General features: G+C 46.5%; 2 protein-coding genes across 2 annotated transcripts in view; both read left to right on the top strand.

Moving 5' to 3' along the window:
* LOC142259092 (uncharacterized) overlaps nucleotides 1–21,349 on the top strand; it is a 151,567-nt gene that overhangs the window by 17,454 nt on the left and 112,764 nt on the right. The window contains exons 2-3 of the mRNA XM_075331610.1: nucleotides 2,129–2,278; nucleotides 2,408–2,587. Coding sequence (XP_075187725.1) covers nucleotides 2,201–2,278; nucleotides 2,408–2,587 — 258 coding nt within the window. The 5' untranslated portion in view covers nucleotides 2,129–2,200. The remainder of the gene's footprint in view (nucleotides 1–2,128; nucleotides 2,279–2,407; nucleotides 2,588–21,349) is intronic.
* LOC142259091 (uncharacterized) lies at nucleotides 14,845–20,606 on the top strand. The gene is made up of 6 exons (XM_075331609.1): nucleotides 14,845–14,992; nucleotides 15,120–15,299; nucleotides 15,381–15,504; nucleotides 15,588–15,685; nucleotides 15,881–15,968; nucleotides 18,022–20,606. Exons 1-6 carry the CDS (start codon nucleotides 14,921–14,923, stop codon nucleotides 19,812–19,814), a joined length of 2,355 nt encoding a protein of 784 aa, XP_075187724.1. The 5' UTR covers nucleotides 14,845–14,920; the 3' UTR covers nucleotides 19,815–20,606.

Here is a 21,349-nt window from a genome sequence, read left to right as displayed (position 1 = left end):
GGGTGAATACATTTGCAAGATACTATATGTGAGGGGATTATATGGAGGTTCATATGGTATAGAGGGGGATGTCTGTATACTTAATGTGAATATTAATATTGAGCAGAATTAATTTCCGCCTATTGTTTTGCCCTCCACCCCCGTCACAGTCTTTCATGTGGCCCCTTAATAAAATGAATTGCCCACCCCTGCTATACACATTAGATAACTGTCGGCTGAAGCATCATTTGGCTGACGGCTTCTCCCCCGTCTCCCCCATACACCAACACTCCAGCTTTCCTGTTTTCTCTGAGAGAGAGGCCTCCAGACTCCTGGAGCGGAGGATTATCTCCAGGAAGAAGAAACGGGTCAGTCCCTGAAATTCAGCATGCCGGATCCTTCTCTGCCCTGACGTCATCTGTCGGGAGGCTCCATATGTATTATACAGAGACCAATCCCCTCTACAATCAGCAGCCGCCGCTGACCTTAAGCTGGTGTCACACATAACGACGACGACAACGACGTCGCTGCTACGTCACCATTTTCTGTGACGTTGCAGCGACGTCCCGTCGCTGTCGCTGTGTGTGACATCCAGCAACGACCTGGCCCCTGCTGTGAGGTCGCCGGTCGTTGCTGAATGTCCAGCTTCATTTTTTGGTCGTCACTCTCCCGCTGTGACACACACATCGCTGTGTGTGACAGCGAGAGAGCGACGAAATGAAGCGATCAGGAGCCGGCACTGGCAGCTGCGGTAAGCTGTAACCAGCGTAAACATCGGGTAACCAAGGGAAGACCTTTCCCTGGTTACCCGATATTTACCTTCGTTACCAGCCTCCGCTCTTGCTGCCAGCGCCGGCTCCTGCACTGTGACATGTGGCTGCAGTATGCATCGGGTAATTAACCCGATGTATACTGTAGCAAGGAGAGCAAGGAGCCAGCGCTAAGCAGTGCGCGCGGCTCCCTGCTCTCTGCACTGACATGTAGCTGCAGCACACATCGGGTTAATTAACCCGATGTGTACTGTACCTAGGAGAGCAAGGAGCCAGCGCTAAGCGCGGCTCCCTGCTCTCTGCAGATGTAGCACAGCGACGTTATGATCGCTGCTTCTGCTGTGTTTGACAGCTAAGCAGCGATCATAACAGCGACTTACAAGGTCGCTGTTACGTCACCGAAAATGGTGACGTAACAGCGACGTCGTTGTCGCTGTCGCTTAGTGTGACACCAGCTTTAGTCTGTTGTGTTTGGGGCCTAAGCGCTTATTGGACGCCGCCTCTGGCAGAGATTAATAGACTTTGTACATTGCAGACCCAAAATCATTATTAGGCCTCTAACTATCATAACAACTAAGCAGCCCCCCACAATCAAGAATGGGAGCAATGAGCGCCTGCTTTTTTTGGTATTTTTCAAGTAGAATACGGAAGCCTAAGTGACAAATGCCCCAAAAAAAAAAACATCCAGGGTTAAAAAATAAAAATTACAAATCTAAACCCCGTCCATGTAGACATTTTCCTCTCCATTTAGTGGTGGTGATGGAGTCAGTGACGGACTCCGGACAGATATCTTTATAGAGATGCAGTAGAGGATGAAGATGTCGTCCTCATCATGGAGTCGTTATTTCTTCTCACGTGTAATGAATTTCTCCTGCAGTTTTGCTGATGCCGATTCCAGTGTCGGTAAATGAGAGGAGAATTAGTGATATGGAAGATGAGTCTATGAGGAACGTATTCAGCTGCCGACTCCGAAGAGGAAACTGCTTGTTGTGTGTGGCCTAAATATATAAGATTTATTAGTAGATAGAAAGAACTGACTACTGTAAAATACTAACAATAGTAACACATAACGATCCCCCATTACTCCTGTGCCCCCGCTGCTGGGGTCCCCGCCAGTCTCTGGATTTCCTGTCAGTTTAGTCACTGATAACAAACGTGATCTCTGCCGTCAATCAATGGCTGAAGCATTGACCAAAATTACCAGTGACTGGGAGCGGAGGAGACGTCTTAGGAATTCCGTTTATATTCCAGTTCATACGATACAAGAGCGAACAACTTCTACACGTTCTGTCTTCTCATATGTTTCCCCTTATTATCTCCAGTAATCGTATTATTACAGCGGATTCTTTATGATGTCACATAGTCATCTCCCCATTCAGGTCTCTACAATATCGGATCCTCTCAGTGGAGATCTTCTATAGAAGAGAATTCTCCTGATTGCCCCGTGAAGGATGGATATGGACAGCGACAAGATGGCGGAGAGGATATTACACCTCACCCTAGAGATCCTCTTCCGGCTTACTGGAGAGGTGAGAGATTCTGATGACGTCACATTACATCATTCTTATCTATGGGAATAACAGATGGACAGAACTGGAGAGGTGAGGACTCTGGAAATGTCTGGCGTGAGATTTATTACTGTGTCTCTCCATAACCAGGATTACACAGTAGTGAAGAAGACCTCTAGTGAGCGCTGTCAGGCCCCTGTGTCTGAGGGATGGGGAAGACCCCTGAGCCCAATCACGGGGCCTCCACCTCACCCCCCGATACATGAGGACATCAATGAGCAGAAGATACTAGAACTCACCTACAAGATGATTGAGCTGCTGACTGGAGAGGTGACACTGCTGGGAATGCTGGGACATTATACAGTAACGCTATGAAGGGATCGGGGGTGACGGTATCATTGTATGTGTCAGGTTCCTATAAGGTGTCAGGACGTCACCGTCTATTTCTCCATGGAGGAGTGGGAGTATTTAGAAGGACACAAAGATCTGTACAAGGACGTCATGATGGAGGTTCCCCAGCACCTCACATCACCAGGTAATAGACAGGACTAAATACACAAGGCCTATAATTATCTGTATGTAAGGAATGAATTCAGTCCCTGTATGTGTCTCCTCCAGGTCTATCCAGTAAGAGGACAACACCAGAGAGATGTCCCCGTCCTCTTCTCCCACAGGACTGTGAACAAGAAGATCCTGACGTTCCTCAGGATCATCAGGTAGATGGAAAGAAGGTGCCATGAAATCTCCCTATGATGTGTAGACGGCTGTGAAGGTCTTGTGCTCAGTCTTGTTTTATCCTCCAGTATTATATGTGTTATACTTGTGTAATGAGAGCGGTGGAGATGGCAGGATTAGGAGAGATAAGAGCTTTGATGATTCCTTTTAGTTCTCGTTCACACTACTGTATTTTCAGTGTGGTTCATAAAATAACACAACGTCTCGCCCTCAGACCATTGTTATTGGATGTGGCAGCAGATGGGGATTTTTCTTTCTCATTGACCGAATCTGCGTGTAAGAATAATCCCAGCATCCTGTAGCATACCACCCAACCGTCCCGGATATAGCGGGACAGTCCCGATTTTATATTTCGGTCCCGTTCTCACGCCCGGGAAGCTTTGTGTCCCGCAGTGCAGTGAGAAGCAGCTGCCATGCCCCCGCACTCTGCCGACCACGCCCCCTCCGGATGCTGGCCACACTCTCTGGATGCCTTCCATGGCATCTATGCTGCTGGCCACGCCCCTTTGCGGTCATCCACGCCCCCTCTCTATGCTGGACACACACACTCCTCGGATGACTTCCTTGTCCCCTCCTGCTGCTCTCTCGATGCTGGCCACGCCCCATCTGCCTGCGCCTTCTACCCAGGAACCTCACTTGTGACCGGCTCATCTGCACAGCGGCTGCTTCAAGAGCGTTTGTTCTGCAACTGAGGTAAGTGCACCAGTAGCAGGGAGAGAGCAGTGTGCCTGCAGGAGGGGGGATCAGTGTCCCTGCAGGAGGGGAGAGCAGGGGAGAGTCCAGCACTTGTCTTCTCAGGTCCCCCCTGTGCCTGCAATAGAAAAAGCAGACAAACGGGGGACTCAGAGAAAGCAGCCAGAGGAGCTCTCAGGATCTGGTGCTGCAATGCTGCCAACCTGTGCCCTCAGCGCCCCCCATCACCACGCCAGCCTGTGCCCTCAGCGCCCCCCATCACCACGCCAGCCTGTGCCCCCAGCACCACGCCAGCCTGTGCCCTCAGCGCCCCGCCAGCCTGTGCCCTCAGTGCCCCCCAGTGCTGCCAACCTGTGCCCTCAGCGCCCCACCAGCCTGTGTCCTCAGCGCCACCCAGTGCTGCCAGCTTGTGCCATCAGTGCCCCCCAGTGCTGCCAACCTGTGCCCTCAGCGCCCCGCCAGCCTGTGCCCTCAGCGCCCCCCATCACCACGCCAGCCTGTGCCCTCAGCGCCCCGCCAGCCTGTGCCCTCAGTGCCCCCCAGTGCTGCCAACCTGTGCCCTCAGCGCCCCACCAGCCTGTGTCCTCAGCGCCACCCAGTGCTGCCAGCTTGTGCCCTCAGTGCCCCCTCAGCGCCCCGCCAGCCTGTGCCCTCAGCGCCACCCAGCACCACGCCAGTCTGTGCCCTCAGTGCCCCCCCAGTGCTGCCAACCTGTGCCCTCAGCGCCCCACCAGCCTATGTCCTCAGTGCCCCCCAGTGCTGCCAGCTTGTGTCCTCAGTTCCCCCCAGTGCTGCCAGCTTGTGCCCTCAGTTCCCCCCCAGTGCTGCTAGCCTATGCCCTCAATGCCCCGCCAGCCTGTGCCCTCAGCGCCACCCAGCACCACGCCAGCCTGTGCCTTCAGTGCCCCCCGCAGTGCTGCCAGCATGTGCCCTCAGTGCCCCCCTGCAGTGCTGCCAGCCTGTGCCCTGAGCGCTCCCCCGCAGTGCTGCCAGCGTATGCCTTAAGCACCCTCCAGTGCTGCCAGCTTAGGCCCTCAGCGTCTTCCACCGCTGCCAGCCTGTGCGCTAAGCTTCCCAAGGGCCAGTATGTATGCCCCACAGGCCACCACTGTCAGTATGTAGGCTCCACAGGCCCCAGTAATGTGTATGTATAGGAAATCATAGCAATGCAGACAATTCGTTCCACAACTTGTTAAATGTCTCATCCTGGTCCCCTGTTGTGCCATTCCACACATGCACAAACTCACACACACGCACATATTATGCTCACCTTACCTTCCGTTCCATCGCCGGTCTGCTGGGACTTGCTGTTCACTAGCATGGGCTGTGTATCGGGTAACCATGACGACGAGGGAGGAACTTCCACACCCAGAGCGCTGACGTCAAAGGCAGGAGCCTCTGATTGGTCAGCGCGCTGCCTTTGAGTAGCGTCTGACAGCGGAAGTTCCTGCTTCGTTGCTGATGGTTACCGATACACAGCCTGGAGTGGCGAACTACAGGACCCAGGAGGCCGGCGATGGAACGGAAGGCACACATATTATGCTCACCTTACCTTCCTCCGTTCCATCGCCGGCCTCCTGGGTCTTGTAGTTCGCCGCGAGGATTACTTCCTCGTCGCGATGCATCGGCGAACTACAACTATGTGCTCACGTTGCGTTTTTTCCCGCATTAACGCTGCGTTTTGAACTGCAGCATTTCAGTGCCAAATTGCATGTGTTCTGCTTCCCCAGCAAAGTCTATGAGAAGTCCGAAAAGTCAATGCGCACGCTGCATTTGTAAACGCAGCGTTTTGGATGCCAAAAATCACTGCGGACAAAAAGCAGCATGTCCCTTCTTTTATGCGTTGTAGCTGCGTTCTCCACCCATTGAAATCAATGATATGGGTCAAAACGCAACCAAAATGCACTTGGACTGCATTTTTTGTTGCGTTCCGCATGCTTTTTTATTAAACAAAACGCAGGTCTTTTCAGTCTCTCTCTGTCGATGTCGGTCAATCTCCCTCTGTCTGTTGATCGGTCTCTTTCTCTGTCAGTTGGTCGCTCTGTCTGTCACTCTCTGTCCGTCAGTCAGTCTCTCCCCCTCTCTCATACTCACCAATCACGGGCGAGGCACTGCACGGCTGTCACACTGCTCCGGCGGCTTTTCCTCTTTTGAAAATGCCGGCCTCTCATTATTCCATCTCATATTCCCTGCTTTCCCCGCCCACCGGCGGCTGTGATTGGTTGCAGTCAGACACACCCCCACACTAAGTGACAGCTGTCTCACTGCAACCAATCACAGCCGCCGGTGGGCAGGTCTATATCGTGCAGTAAAATAAAAAAATTTAAAAAAAAAACGGTTTTCCCCCCAATTTTGATACCAGCCAGGGTAAAGCCACATGGCTGAAGGCTGGTATTCTCAGGATGGGGAGATCCATGTTATGGGGAGCTCCCCAGCCTAACAATATCAGCCAGCAGCCGCCCGGAATTGCCGCATCCATTAGATGCGACAGTCCTGGGACTCTACCCGGCTCATCCCGAATTGCCCTGGTGCGGTGGCAATCGGGGTAATAAGGAGTTAATGGCAGCCCATAGCTGCCTCTAAGTCCTAGGTTAATCATGGCAGGCGTCTCCCCGAGATACCTTCCATGATTAACCTGTAAGCTAAAGAAAATAAACACATACACCCAAAAATCCTTTATTTGGAATAAAAGACAAAAAAAAACCTCTTTCACCATTTTATTAAGCCCCCAAATACCCCTCCAGGTCCGACGTAATCCACATGAGGTCCCGCGACGCATCCAGCTCTGCTACATGAAGCTGACAGTAGCGGCCACAGACCACGATTGCTCTCTGTCAACTCCACGCAGCAACTGAAGTGAGCCGCACGATCAGCGATGACATCACTCATGTTACCCGCGACCACCGCTGGATCCTCTAACTGTGACAGCAAGTCGCCCGAGTGACTGAAGTGAGCTGCGCAATCAGCGATGACATCACAGGTGAGTTGCGGTCTCAGGTGGAGGACTCCAGCTGGCCGCCGGTAACCTGAGTGACGGCACGGCTGATGGTGCTACTCACTTCAGTCACTCGGGATTTGCGGTCACCGGTGCGTCCTTCAAGGGTGACCGCTAACCAGGACGTGACACACAGACAGAGCCGCGGGGTGACAATGAAGTCGGGTGAAGTTTATCTGAGTTAATTTTCATCGCGCAATTCTGTCTGTGTCTGCTGTCAGCGGGCATGTAACACAGCTGAATTGACGGGGGAACGCACTGTCAAAAATGCATCCAAAACGCATGGAAAATTCATGGAAAATGCATCCAAAATGCATGAGTTTTGGGTGCATTTTTTTTTTTATTTACAAACGCAGTGTTTACATTTGTCCAGTCTGCCAGAGGGTGCGTTCTTTTCCGCACTGCGCACATACCAAGCTGAGGTCACACAGGCATATCACATGTGATGCGATATGCTAATGACCCTCGGCTCCTGCTGTGCTGTGAGCGTCAGCCATTACACTGTGATCTGATCCTGCCGTCGGATCACAGCTGAGGAGGAGAGGGAGAGATTAAGGATGTCAGGCGTTCAGTTGGAATGAGCCCTGGGCCATGCTGTCTATCTAAAGGTGGCCGGATCAGCGGACGAGAGCACCCACTGACCACCGTGTCTCCACAATTGGAACAATCAGAACAGTAAGTTGCCTGTATTCACTAATTCCTCCCATTAACCAAAAGCACAGTATTATTACAGATATTTTATCTAATAGAGCGGATCTGTCATGAAGTCTGCAGTTTTGTACATGGGGCAGATTTAGGGGACAGATCTGCTTTAAAACAGAATTGTGTGGTTTATAATATTCTAGTTTAAAAGTAACACGGCCAAGTTTGCATTTATATTTTAATTTACTACTTAGAAATAAATCTATGTATTTTTTTTAATTATTGTTTCTAAAACAATAATTGTCATTGCTGATTGGGTGTGGTAAGAGGCGTGGCCATGGGCGTGGCCTAAAATGTGTCCTTCTTTAAAAGTTGGGAGGTATGCCTCTAGTGCCTTCCATACATCGGATGAGACTCGTCTATTCAGGTCTGTGTCTGCACAAACCATCAGATTCCCACCAGCTCCACCATACAGCAGACATTGTGTTATGGGTACATTGCAGTTCTGTAATGGAGGAAGCTGTAAATGGTCCTGTAAATTATTAATAGCGGCTGTAAATACCGGATTGTATACGGATGACAAATAAGAAAAGACTTGTCCTAGTTTTCTGGATGAAGCTGTGATGATTCTTTATCCGGCCGTGTGATCCCGGCATTAGAGGCCGTTACATCCCGGGAAGAGAGGATTTATCTAGAAAGTGTAAAATCTTTCCCTTCCCTGAATATTTCTGCCTCCGGTCACATCCCGTCTGCCGGTATAACGGGCTCCGCACCACAATACTTACATCCAACTCATCAATTCTGTTGGGTTTTTCTAAGTCACTTTTTTTGTCTTCTCTTTATTCATTTTTTTTGTTCCAAATTCTTCAAAATGGTGCAAGAAAAACTATTCACACCCGGCGAACTTTTCCACATTTTTTCACATTACCGCCACAAAAAATGGATTTTATTGGGGTTTTATGTGATAACAACACAAAGTAGCCAACATTTGTGACGTATAAAGGAAATTATACATAAATTTCTAAATATGTTAAGAAATTTAACTCTGAAAATTGGGATGTGCATTAGTATTCAGCCCCCTGAGTGTTTGCAGGACCTCCTTTCACTGGAATTACTGCTGCCAGTCTCTTGGGGGATGTGGCTACCTTTATGTCTAGCTGTGGGGGAATGTGTCTACCAGCTTTGCACATCTAGAGGTGACATTTTTGTCCCTACTACTTTATAAAATAGCTGTATCTCAGGTAAATTGGATGAAGGCGTCTGTGAAGCAATTTTCAATTCTTATTCTTTTGCTTTTAAAAATATCCATTATTCTATAAAGACCAAATTTGTGAAGTTTATGACTTATAGTTGTCCTGTGGACAGAGTCTCCCCCTGAGCTCTGGATCGCGCCTGCCTTTACACTGACCATAGGCCTCTTGGCTGCTTAGTGCTCTCCTTGCTTGGGATCTCAGTTTAGGTGGACGGCCATGTCTTTGTCAATCTGCATTTGTGCTATATGTGACAACTAAGCATCTGGAGATTTGTGTGAGGGGTGAACTGTTCTTTATTAGGCCAGACCTTTTGTTTCTTTGATTGCCAAATCAAGAAATGTTAGCCATGGTTTCATGTCAGACTGACCGGAGCCCTATTGCCTGTTAAATATGGATTGCCTCAGCATTTTTGACTATGTCAGAGGAATATTATGCAGTCGAATTGAACTGAACCAATGAGAGAACAGCCATCTCCCACCAATCCTGTAAGATACAATACTCTGAAATGAGACCCGAGTGATATAAAAAGAGCTTTGCTCCTGTTTCCACATTCATTTTGCAGGACTTCAGCCTAAAATCCACATTTTTATCTGGAAGATCACAGATCTGCTTCACTGCTCAATGCTGAGCCCAAAATTGTGCCTGGAGAACCCAGGTGAGGACAGTTCAGTCGTCTGGCTACATATCTTGCTGTGCTCGGTCATCTTTTTAAGCTTGCCGCTATCTCCTCTCAGTGGTTGCTCATCAAAAGCGAGGTGCCGCTGATTGGAATAGTTGGCCACGAAGCCCCAAAGTCACAAATATTCTAAACCCTTGAGAGCCAATTGATGGGTGAGACTGTCGATTGTACCATCTTGTGACCTTGCTGGAAATGTACGATATGTGTTTGTCTGTTGGTGAACCAATAATGTCTTACCAAGCTGTGGTTCCCTCACCCTGTGTTGTCTGAGTAATGTTCTGCCCACAAGGAAGGAGTGTGGGCATTCAGTGGGAAGAGCCCTGGTCTGAGCGGTCTTTCTGAAGACTAGGCCAGCGGACGACCATACCCACTGACCCTCATGTCTCCACAATATACTCCTGCAATTTTTGGATGATAGATTGAATAGTGCTTAGTGAGATGTTCAGAGCTTTGGCTATTTTTTTTTTTTTATAACCAAACCCTGCTTTACTCTTCTCCACAACTTTATCCCTGTCTGGTGGGTTCTTTAGTTTTCAAGATGCTGTTTGATCCCTAATATTCTCATACAAAACTCTGAAGCCTTCACAAAACCGAAGTAGTTATACTGAGAATAAATGATACAGGTGACTCATCAACATTTATCACATCATGTGTCAGAGAGTTCCATATTCTCACTGCTCTTACAGTAGAGAATCACCATCTGTGATTATGATTGAACCTCCTTGTCATCATTGCAGGCCTCAGTTGTAAAAAGCTCATTAGAAATATCTCAGTCATGCCCCTGGTATACTTGTACATTGTAATAAAATTACCCCATAGTCTTTGTGCTTCCAAAATGAATAACCCCAAGCTTGCTAACCTGTCCTCCTATTGCAGACCTTCCATTCCTGTAATGGTCGCTCTTCTCTGCACCCGCTCTAGTTCAGTTATGTCCTCGTCATTCACTGGAGCCCGAAATTGTGGAGAATATTGTAAGTGTGGCCGCACTAGTGCCTTGTATAGAGGCAAAACTGTTCTTGTCCGGAGCATCTGTGCCTCGTTCACTGCATCCTATTATATTATCTGCCTTGGCAGCAGCTTCCTGGCACTGGTTGGTTTTCTCGTCCTCCCGCACACCCACGTCTTCTTCAGTGTCATTATTATGCAGTAATTTTGCAAATATTTAAAAAAAATTGCAGTTTAAAAATCAGCCAAAAAAATCTGGAAATCTAAAAACCTGCAAACATTAAAAAAAAAACCAAAAACAAGCAAACAGATGAATATTATAAAAGTTATGTGCCATACATGTCAAGTAAAAGCCTCTTCTTAATCCCTTCACGACCGCGGGCAGTAAAGTTACGTCCTATTTTAACGTGACTTAACGACCAGGGTCGTAACTTTACTGCCTAAAGTTCATTTGATTGCCGTGGTCATAGCAACGGCTTTCAAATGATGTCCCCTGCTGTTTATTACAGCAGGGGACCTTTGCTTGAACCCAGGGGGGGTGGCATCGCCACCCCCCATCGACGATCGATGTGATTGGCTGTTCAAATCTGAACCGCCAACCACATCGTTCACACTAATTTCGGCAAAAATAATGCCTGAATTAGTGCGATACTGTGATATCCGGCTATGAGATGCCGCAGCAGCTGCAGCAGATCATAAGTGGACCTCAAACATGTCGCCCCCCCAGCACCTGCAGCACTGATTGGAGCGATCGTGCTATGACGCGCAATCGCTCCAATCAGTGTGCAGTGGGGCGATCTGATCTGCAGGTGGCCGCCCTCCCCAGGCCTATGCTGGTCTGGGGACCCTCCCCCAGCATGTCTGCAGCGTGCACTGGCTGGTACTTGTGGTACCACGCTGCCGCCGCTGATGATGTCACCGCTCCTGCTCCACATGAGTATTGCGCTCCCCTGCGCGCTCCCGCGATGGCCCCTGCCCGTGCCCCTCACGCCCCGATCTGCCCCCCGACATCCCGATCTGTCTGCCTCTTCCGTGATCTCTATTCTGGTTCTGCAGCTCCTTCTCCGGTCTCCGCCTCCCCCTCTGCTCTCCGCCTCCCCCTCTGCTCTCTGCCTCCCCCTCTGCTCTCCGCCCCCCCCTCTGCTCTCCGCCTCCCCCTCTGCTCTCCGCCTCCCCTTCTCCCCCCGCCTCCCCCTCTCCCCCCCGACGTCCTCGTACCTGTCTTCATTGGGTCGTCCGAGGTCTTCACTGACCCGATCACATCTGCCTCCATCGCTGGGTCCTTCCTGGTTCTTCTGCTGAGCTGTCCAACATCCTGCCTGCTGCTCCTGTAAAGCTGTCCATCTCGCTTGCCTTCTGTTCCTCCTGCAGTTCTTCTGGTCAGTGATCCTCCTGCTAATCCTCTGGGTACTGTGAGTATAACTTTTTTTTTTTTTTTTTTCTTTCTGTATCCCCTGTCTATTTTTACACCTCATCCGTCCGTGCATCCCGCCGAGCGCTGATCAGGGATTCAGGTAACGTATCTGCATCCGTGGTCAGTTTTCGGCGGGACTATTTTTTTTCTCTTATCCCCAACACTTTTTGTATCCCATCCGTCCGTGCATCCCGCCGAGCGCTGATCAGGGATGCACATAACTGCTCGGCATCCCTGCTCAATTTTTGGCGTGACTTTTTTTTTCCGTATCTCCGACGCTTTTTGTATCTCATCCGACCGTGCGTCCTGCAGCGGCCGATCATTGCTCGGCGTCTGTGCGTTTTGAAAAGTCAAATGGCGGTCCTTCTCTTCTGAGCCCCGCTATGCGCCCAAACAATTGATTTACACCACATATGAGGTATCTGCGTACTCAGGAAAACTTGCACAATACGTTTTATGGTGCAGTTTTTCCTGGTACCGTTGTAAAAAAAAAGCTACCTGATTGATGCAAACATTTTGTGGTAAAAAAAAATAAATTTTCACGGTTCAATGTTATCAACTTCTGTGGAGCCCCTAGGGGTAGAAGGTATCTAGATCTATATATATATATATATATATATCTACATCTAGATAAATTCCTTGAGGGGTCTAGTTCCACAATGGGGTTATTTGTGGGGGAGCTCCACTGTTTGGGCACCATAGGGGGTCTCCAAACGTGACATGGCGTCCGCTAATGATTCCAACCAATTTTGCTGTCAAATGGTGCTCCTTCTCTTCTGAGCCCCGCCATGCGCCCAAACAATTACTTTCCACCACATGTGAGGTATCTGCATACTCAGGAGAAATTGCACAATATGTTTTATGGTGCACTTTTTCCTGATACCCTTGTGAAAAAAAAAAGCTACATGGTTTTTTGTGGTGAAAAAAAAGTGTATTCATAGCTCAACATTATGAACTTCTGTGCCCTTGGGGCTCGCTAAACATCTAGATAAACTCCTTGAGGGGTCTAGTTTCCAAAATGGGGTCACTTGTGGGGGAGCTCCATTGTTTAGGCACCTCAGGGGGTCTCCAAATGCAACATTACACCAGCTAATGATTCCAACCAATTTTACTGTCAAATGGTGCACCTTCTCTTCTGAGCCCCGCCATGCGCCCAAACAATTCCTTTGCACCACATATGAGGTATCGTCGTACTCAGGAAAAAATGCACTATAAATTTCATGGTGCATTTTTTCCTGATACCCTTGTGAAAAAAGCTACCTAGTTGAAGCAACAGTTTTGTGGTAAAAAAAAATTTTTTTCTTTACACGGCTCAACGTTATAAACTTCTGTGACGCCCCCAGGGGTTCAAAGTGCTCACCAAACATCTAGAAAAATTATTTGAGGTATCTAGTTTCCAAAATGAGGTCACTTGTGGGGGAGCTCCATTGTTTAGGTACCTCAGGGGGTCTTCAAACCCGACATGGCGTCCGCTAATGAGTCCAGCTAATTTTGTGTTCAAAAATTCAAATGGCGCTCCTTCCCTTTTCGACCTCTGCCGTGCGCCCAAATAATTGATTTTTACCACATATGGGGTATCAGCGTACTCAGGAGAAAATGCACAATAAATTGTAGGGTGCACTATCTCTTTTCTTCCTTGTGAAAATGAAAATTTTATGGCTAAAGTAACATTTTTTGTTAAGTAAAATTTTCATTTTTTCCTTCCACATTGCTTTGATTCCTGTGAAGCACCTAAAGGGTTAATAAACTTCTTGGATGTGGTTTTGAGTAGTGTGAGGGGTGCAGTTTTTAGAATGGGGTCACTTTTGGGTATTTTCTGTCACCTAGGCCTCTCAAAGTCACTTCAAACGTGATGTGGTCCCTAAAAAAAATTATTTTGTAAATTTTGTTGGAAAAATGAGAAATTGCTTATGAACTTTGACCCCTTCTAACTTCCTAACGAAAAAAAATTTTGTTTCGAAAATTGCGCTGATGTAAAGTAGACAAGTGGGAAAAGTTATTTAGTAACTATTGTTACGCTCACCGAGGAGCGGCGAGCGGCCGGAGGTGGACTCACTAGACCGTGCCCCGGACTCCCCTGAGAAGGTGACGAGCAGCGAACCCCTATACAGGGACTGTGCGGTGCCTCCCCAGAAGGCCTAGAAGCACGGCAGCCAGGAACTGGTGGTAGGAGTCTCTGTACGGCCAGGCGTAGCTCGGGTATGACGTCCGCAGCATGCAGGACACGGGTGTGGCACCGGAGATGATCACAGCAGGTGCCTCGGAGACGTTCACTGCGAGTATGGCCGGTGACGTCCACTGCGGGTATGTACAGAGGGCACTAACGGGCAGGTGACACACAGATTACAGTAGTACAAAGGGGCCTGAACACTAGCAGAGCTCTAGTAGGAGCGTTGCTCGGGCGCCTGCTGCCAGGGGAGGTGAACCTAAATAGTCTTTAGGTAACAGGTGGCCTCTGAAGTCACTTCCAGATAATGAGGCACTACTGCTTTAAGGAAGGGGGCGTGGCCTCGCGCGCAGCCTAGAGTTGCTCACTGCAGAATTGTGTGTGGACGGGATACAGGAAGAGACTGCAGCAGCTCCAGGAACAGGACGCCTGACCCGGGAGTGAGCAGAGCCTGCAGAGCCATGGGACTGGTAAGAGGAAGCACGTCGCTGCTGGGGGCTGGGACCGGGAGTGCACGTGGGGGCCATGCTGGGGCTGGGCTGATGTGAGGGAGAGCGCCCCCCTCGGGATCTGGCGGGACCAGGCGCTACAACTATTGTGTGACACATCTCAGATTTATGGGCATACATTTTCAAAGTTTGAAAATTGCAAAATTTTCAAAATTTTCGCAAAATTTCCTAAATTTTCACAAACGCAAAAAATATCGGCCTAAATTTACCACTGACATGAAGTACAGTATGTCACGAGAAAACAATCTCAGAATCGCCAGGATCCGTTGAAGCATTCCAGCGTTATAACCTGTCAAAGTGACACTGGTCAGAATTGCAAAAAATGGCCCGGTCATTAGGGTGTTTTAGTGGCCAGGGGTGAAGGGGTTAATATTATTGGATCGAGGTTCTTCATTTCGGTTAGTGCAGCCCCAAAACCAGGAATTGTCTTCTTCTTTATGCCATACATGTTAGCGTTATTTCTGCAGCCAGTGATCGGATATAAAGTCTCCAGTAATTATATTACTATACAGGATTCTTTATGATGTCACATCGTCATCTTCTCCCCATTCAGGTCCCTACAATATCGGATCCTCTCAGTGGAGATCTTCTATATAAGAGAATTCTCCTGATTGACCTATCAAGGATAGATATGGACAGGGACAAGATGGCGGAGAGGATATTACACCTCACCCTAGAGATCCTCTTCCGGCTTACTGGAGAGGTGAGAGATTCTGATGACGTCACATTACATCATTCTTATCTATGGGAATAACAGATGGACAGAACTGGAGAGGTGAGGACTCTGGAAATGTCTGGAGTGAGATTTATTACTGTCTCTCCATAACCAGGATTACACAGTAGTGAAGAAGACCTCTAGTGAGCGCTGTCAGGCCCCTGTGTCTGAGGGATGGGGAAGACCCCTGAGCCCAATCACGGGGCCTCCACCTCATCCCCCGATAAATGAGGACATCAATGACCAGAAGATCCTAGAACTCACCTACAAGATGATTGAGCTGCTGACTGGAGAGGTGACACTGCTGGGAATGCTGGAACATTACACAGTAACGCTATGAAGGGATCGGGGGTGACAGTATCATTGTATGTGTCAGGTTCCTATAAGGTGTCAGGACGTCACCGTCTATTTCTCCATGGAGGAGTGGGAGTATTTAGAAGGACACAAAGATCTGTACAAGGATGTCATGATGGAGGTTCCCCAGCCCCTCACATCACCAGGTAATAGACAGGACTAAATACACACGGCCTATAATTATCTGTATGTAAGGAATGAATTCAGTCCCTGTATGTGTCTCCTCCAGGTCTATCCAGTAAGAGGACAACACCAGAGATATGTCCCTGTCCTCTTCTCCCACAGGACTGCAAACAAAAAGATCCCGATGTTCCTCAGGATCATCAGGTAGATGGAGAGAAGGTGCCATGAAATCTCCCTATGATGTGTAGACGGCTGTGAAGGTCTTGTGCTCAGTCTTTTTATCCTCCAGTATTATATGTGTCATACTTGTGTAATGAGAGCGGTGGAGATGGCAGGATTAGAGCTGATCATAGATGGGACTTCTCCATCTGTCTGTGACTTTTACAATATTTGTTTCAGGGGGAAGATCTGCCCCATATTAATACTACAGAGACATATGTGAGGGGTGATGAGCGGAGTAAAAAGATTCCTACAGATAATCGCCCAGGTGAGTAGTGACCACTAAATGCAGAAAAGTCACAGATTCTTCTCAGTCTCCGACTGTGGCTGCTTTGTCAGGGTTGTAGTCCGGCCATATCAAATGGTCACCATTCTGCTGCTAGACCACCACATGCTCCTCCACCCAAAACTATCCCCATTATTTTGGGCATTGGACGCCCTTCTGTTGGATTGAGATCTGTATCAGCCAGATCTTACAGGTAGGATCCATCCTCTTAACTGCTCAGATCTCTAATCTGCAAAGAAAAATCTAATCTGTATGGTGGACGCCTAAGAGAAAGCGGAGGGTAATGATGCTGGTGACGTCCTAGATTCTTAGTTTGGTGCCGTGTTCACCAGGTGAATAAAGATTGATTGCTCTGAGTGGGAGAAACAAAATAATAATCTTGTAGTTGATGAAGAGACCTCAGTAGTCTGGAAAGCTTGCTTTGTAACATCATTTATTATATTTTTGTTTGCCATTAAGAAGTATCATAACTACAAGATTCTTATTGTTTCTCCCACTGAGAGCAATTAATCCATCTTCCTAGAATCTCGGCATCTTATTGATGGATCTTCCTTCTGTCCCTTTTGATGAATGTGCTGATAGGGGCTTTTATATCCAAAGTTGGACACAGGGTAACTGTAACATATGGGGGAGGTTAGGATTACCCCACAGTGGGTACATGGAGGCCGGGCAGCCCACCCACATTATTACCAAAATGTAATTAGAAAAAAAAAGGAAAGTAATTAACACATAAAGATCTGATATTTTTACCTTCAAGATCCTTAAAGATATTTTCTCTGAATTCTACAAATGTCTATTATATAAGAACTTGTACTGGAGCTGTGCTCTTGATGGCTGGCACGTAGGATTTTAGTAAATTGCTTTGTCTGGAAAGCCCTATCCCTCTGGTTGTGCTTATGCCTTCAATCTCTGAGCTCTTAGAGAAGTTCATAAAGACACTCTCCCTCCAGGTTAATTATCATGTCGTTGAATCGGTTCCTGACTTAGGGTCCTGTACCCCGTCGTGCTCGGTACCGTTCCGTTTATTGTACTCTCTGATGCCGACAGTCCTTCACGACTATGTCCGTCGCACCCTTTTTCCAATGTCACTGCTACCGGTCCCCAACTCCTTTTGTCCCGGACCACTGTCTGCGGCTCAACCTTGGTCTTGTTCCCCGGGAGCTACTACTCCCCAGCTCCTCACTCTTTGAGGGCTCTCACTGAACTCCCTCTCTTCTTTCTCCCCTGTAGCACACACTCTGTCCCCTTCCACCACCAGTCTGCCTGACCCCCTACGTGAGTGGCCCTTTTCCAGCTAGACCAACCCACTGGTGTGTCTGACAGGTCGTGATGTGAGATGTGATTGCGATTTGTGGTGCTAGTGGATGTGACACTGGTTTTCAGGTACCTGGAACCATGGGAGGTGGGCCCTGCACCAGAAAAGAGAAGATGTAGTTCCCTGCAGCACCCTGATATAGTCAGAGGCACACTTCATTGATTGTATTATTCTCTCTTCTGACCACCCTTATGCAATAGCTAATAACCACACTGGTCCAGGATTTTTTCTGTGTTTAAGGGGTTAATTTTTAACGGTGTGTGTTTTGATACCCATCTCTGATTATGTGATAAATTTATGATGTTTTTTTGTATCATGTTAATAAAGATGTAATTCATTTTTGGATTTATCTTGCTTCTTTGATATACTTGTACTAAGATGCAGGTCTAATGTAGGTTTGACATAGAGGGAGGATGCCTAACTATCTGGTGCCTCTCATCCCTAGGCTGAGATGCTGTTCCAGGTTAGGGCACGCTGGCCCTTTAAGAATACATTTGTGCGAACTCACAGGAGACCTGCTTGGTGTGCGCAGGCCCTGGGAGATGGCGACGGGGACATGGAAACCATTATAAGCGGCTGGGATAATAAGTGTGCCCGTGTCTCTACCTAGGAAAGGGAGCAGGACAGTAAGGGGATGCTGGTTACGGTTTTACAAGCTATTTTATAAATTATATCCTTAAATTTGTATATAATATTAAAAATTATTTTTATTCTTGGCAGATGACTATACCAGGAGAGCAGAGGCACAACTGACATCTTCAGTTTTTAAATCAGATAACCCTAATATGCCACAAGATATTACTGAAGCAAATTCCACTATTCAAGATATACCATCATCCCTTCACAGCAAAGATCTATCATCTGATTCTTTTAAACAAGTCTTACCTTTTGATTCATCACATACTATTAAGAGAAACAAAAGAGGCATTAAAAATCAAAGTGCTCATATATCAAAGAAGCCTTTTTCAACTTCAGAATATCGAAAAATCCATAAAAAAATGCACACAGGGGAGAAACAATTTTCTTCAGCCTCTGTTAGTTACCAGAGAAATCACATAGGGGAGAAGGCATATTCATGTTCAGAATGTGGGAAATGTTTTAACAAAAAATCAGAACTTGTTATACACCAGAGAATTCACACGGGGGAGAAGCCATATTCATGTTCAGAATGTAGTAAATGTTTTGCACATAAATCAAATTTTGTTACACATATGAAAATTCACACTGGAGAGAAGCCATATTCATGTTCAGAATGTGGGAAACATTTTACCCAAAAATCAAATCTTGTTATACACCAGAGAATTCACACAGGTGAGAAGCCATTCTCATGTTCAGAATGTGGGAAATGTTTTGCATTTAAAACATATCTTGTTATACACCAGAGAATTCACACAGGGGAGAAGCCATTCTCATGTTCAGAATGTGGGAAATTTTTTGCATTTAAAACAAATCTTGTTTCACACCAGAGAATTCACACAGGGGAGAAGCCATTCTCATGTTCAGAATGTGGGAAATATTTTAACGATAAATCATATCTTCTTACACACCAGAGAACTCACACTGGGGAGAAGCCATATTCATGTTCAGAATGTGAGAAATGTTTTGCATTTAAAACATATCTTGTTAAACACCAGAGAATTCACATGGGGGAGAAGCCATTCTCATGTTCAGAATGTGGGAAATGTTTTATTCAAAAATCAGATCTTGTTGTGCATCAAAGATGTCACATTGGGGAGAAGCCATTTTCATGTTCAGAATGTGGGAAATGTTTTAACAAAAAACCTGATCTTGCTAGACACCAGAGAACTCACACGGGGGAGAAGCCATATTCATGTTCAGAATGTGGGAAATGTTTTAACAATAAATCAGTTCTTGTTACACACCAGAGAACTCACACTGGGGAAAAGCCATATTCATGTTCAGAATGTGGGAAATGTTTTGCACACAAATCACTTTTTGTTATACATCAAAGAACTCACACGGGAGAGAAGCCATTCTCATGTTCAGAATGTGGGAAATGTTTTGCACAGAAATCAAATTTTGTTACACATCAAAGAACACACACGGGGGAGAAGCCGTTTTCATGTTCAGAATGTGGGAAATGTTTTAACATAAAACTTGATCTTGTTACACACCAGAGAACTCACACGGGGGAGAAGCCATATTCATGTTCAGAATGTGGGAAATGTTTTAGAACAAAAACTAATGTTGTTAAGCACCAGAGAACTCACACAGGGGAGAAGCCTTTTTCATGTTCAGAATGTGGGAAATGGTTTGTACAGAAATCATATCTTGTTATACACCAGAGAACTCACACAGGGGAGAAGCCATTCTCATGTTTAGAATGTGGGAAATGTTTTGCATCTAAATCATGTCTTGTTAAACACGAGATAATTCACACGGGGGAGAAGCCATATTCATGTTCAGAATGTGGGAAATGTTTTAATAAAAAATCTAATCTTTCTAAACACCAAAGAATTCACACAGGGGAGAACATGTTTAGAATGAGGTAAATATTTTACACACAAATGATCTTTTTAAACATCACAAAACTCACAAGGGTAGAAGCCATTATCATACCTAGAAGATGACAAATGTGTTACTTAAATTTTATTTTGATGACCACTAAGAAAATTCACATGAGAAGAAACCATATATTTGACAAACTGAACAAGAAAACACAAGAGATAGTGTAAAAAAAAAAGCAAGTAAACCAGAAAGGGAAAGCACGCTAGAAGTTACATTAGTATTATAATATATACAGTTACTAATAAACATCTGTTTTCTAAAAATCAAAGTAATATTCCATGTACATTGAACATTTCACATTGTTATATATTTATATATTCACTATATGGACAAGAGTATTGTAACCCTCCCCCCAAAAATATCCAACATTCCTCCTCCCTCTTCTTGTTTCAAAGATTATACCATATTGCTCAGATATCTACCATAGAGGGAGGATGCCTTAACTATCTGGTGCCTCTCAGCCCTTGGCTGAGATGTTATTCCAGGTTACGGCATGCTGGCCCTTTAAGAATGGCTGGCTGTATATTGCAGCGTTTTGGACGCAGCTGAAATATGCTGCATCCAAAACGCTGCCAACAGTGATCATTGGCACACAGCCTAATAAGAAGGAACTGAGGAAAGGTGAGGAGAATTTTTTTTTGGTGTATTACTAAAGGATATATCAAAAACGAAGAAACTTCAGCTCTCCCCTCTTCACTCCCAAATCTTACCTCCGGTGCACGGAAACACCCTGACCTGGGTGGGAACACATGAAGAAAGGAAGAAATTCCAGCAACTCCAGGAGAAAGTAGAATTTTCTTAAAAAACAGTTTCTTTATTGGTAATAAAAATATTAATATTCCATCCAAGCAAGACAAAAAAATTCCATGATTAAGATCTATTCAGGTTGAAACGCGTAGGAAACAGCTCCTCTGTCTTGCCTCTCTATTTTTTTGTCTTGCTTGGATGGAATATTAATATTTTTGTTACCAATAAAGAAACTGTTTTTTAAGAAAATTCTACTTTCTCCTGGAGTTGCTGGAATTTCTTCCTTTCTTCATATTACTAAAGGATAGGCACAATACTACAAGGATGGGCACAATACAGGGCATAAGGATGGGCACAATACTACAGGGCACAAAGATGGACACAATACTACAAGGATGGGCACAAGGATGAGCACAATACTACTGGGCACAAGGATGGGCACAATACTACTGGGCACAAGGATTGGCACAATACTATAGGGCACAAGATTGGATACAATACTACAGGGCACAAGGATGGATAGAATACTACAGGGCACAAGTATGGACACAATACTATTGGGTACAAAACTACAGGGCATAAGGATGAGCACAATACTACAAGGATGGGCACAATACTACAAGGATGGGCACAATACTACTGGGCACAAGGATTGGCACAATACTATAGGGCACAAGATTGGATACAATACTACAGGGCACAAGGATGGATAGAATACTACAGGGCACAAGTATGGACACAATACTATTGGGTACAAAACTACAGGGCATAA

Source organism: Anomaloglossus baeobatrachus, assembly GCF_048569485.1.
Source record: "Anomaloglossus baeobatrachus isolate aAnoBae1 chromosome 5 unlocalized genomic scaffold, aAnoBae1.hap1 SUPER_5_unloc_26, whole genome shotgun sequence".
In the NCBI taxonomy this organism is placed as follows: Eukaryota; Metazoa; Chordata; class Amphibia; order Anura; family Aromobatidae; genus Anomaloglossus; species Anomaloglossus baeobatrachus.
Note: the sequence above shows the minus strand (reverse complement) of the source record. Positions and strands in the feature narration are given on the sequence as shown.

Bases quoted from the DNA above. Each gene is read 5' to 3' on its own strand.
- LOC142259091 (XM_075331609.1), top strand. From the start codon at position 14,921: ATGGACAGGGACAAGATGGCGGAGAGGATATTACACCTCACCCTAGAG. The intron at 15,300-15,380 runs GTGACACTGCTG...TGTATGTGTCAG, and splicing joins TTGAGCTGCTGACTGGAGAG to GTTCCTATAAGGTGTCAGGA. The intron at 15,686-15,880 runs GTAGATGGAGAG...TATTTGTTTCAG, and splicing joins ATGTTCCTCAGGATCATCAG to GGGGAAGATCTGCCCCATAT.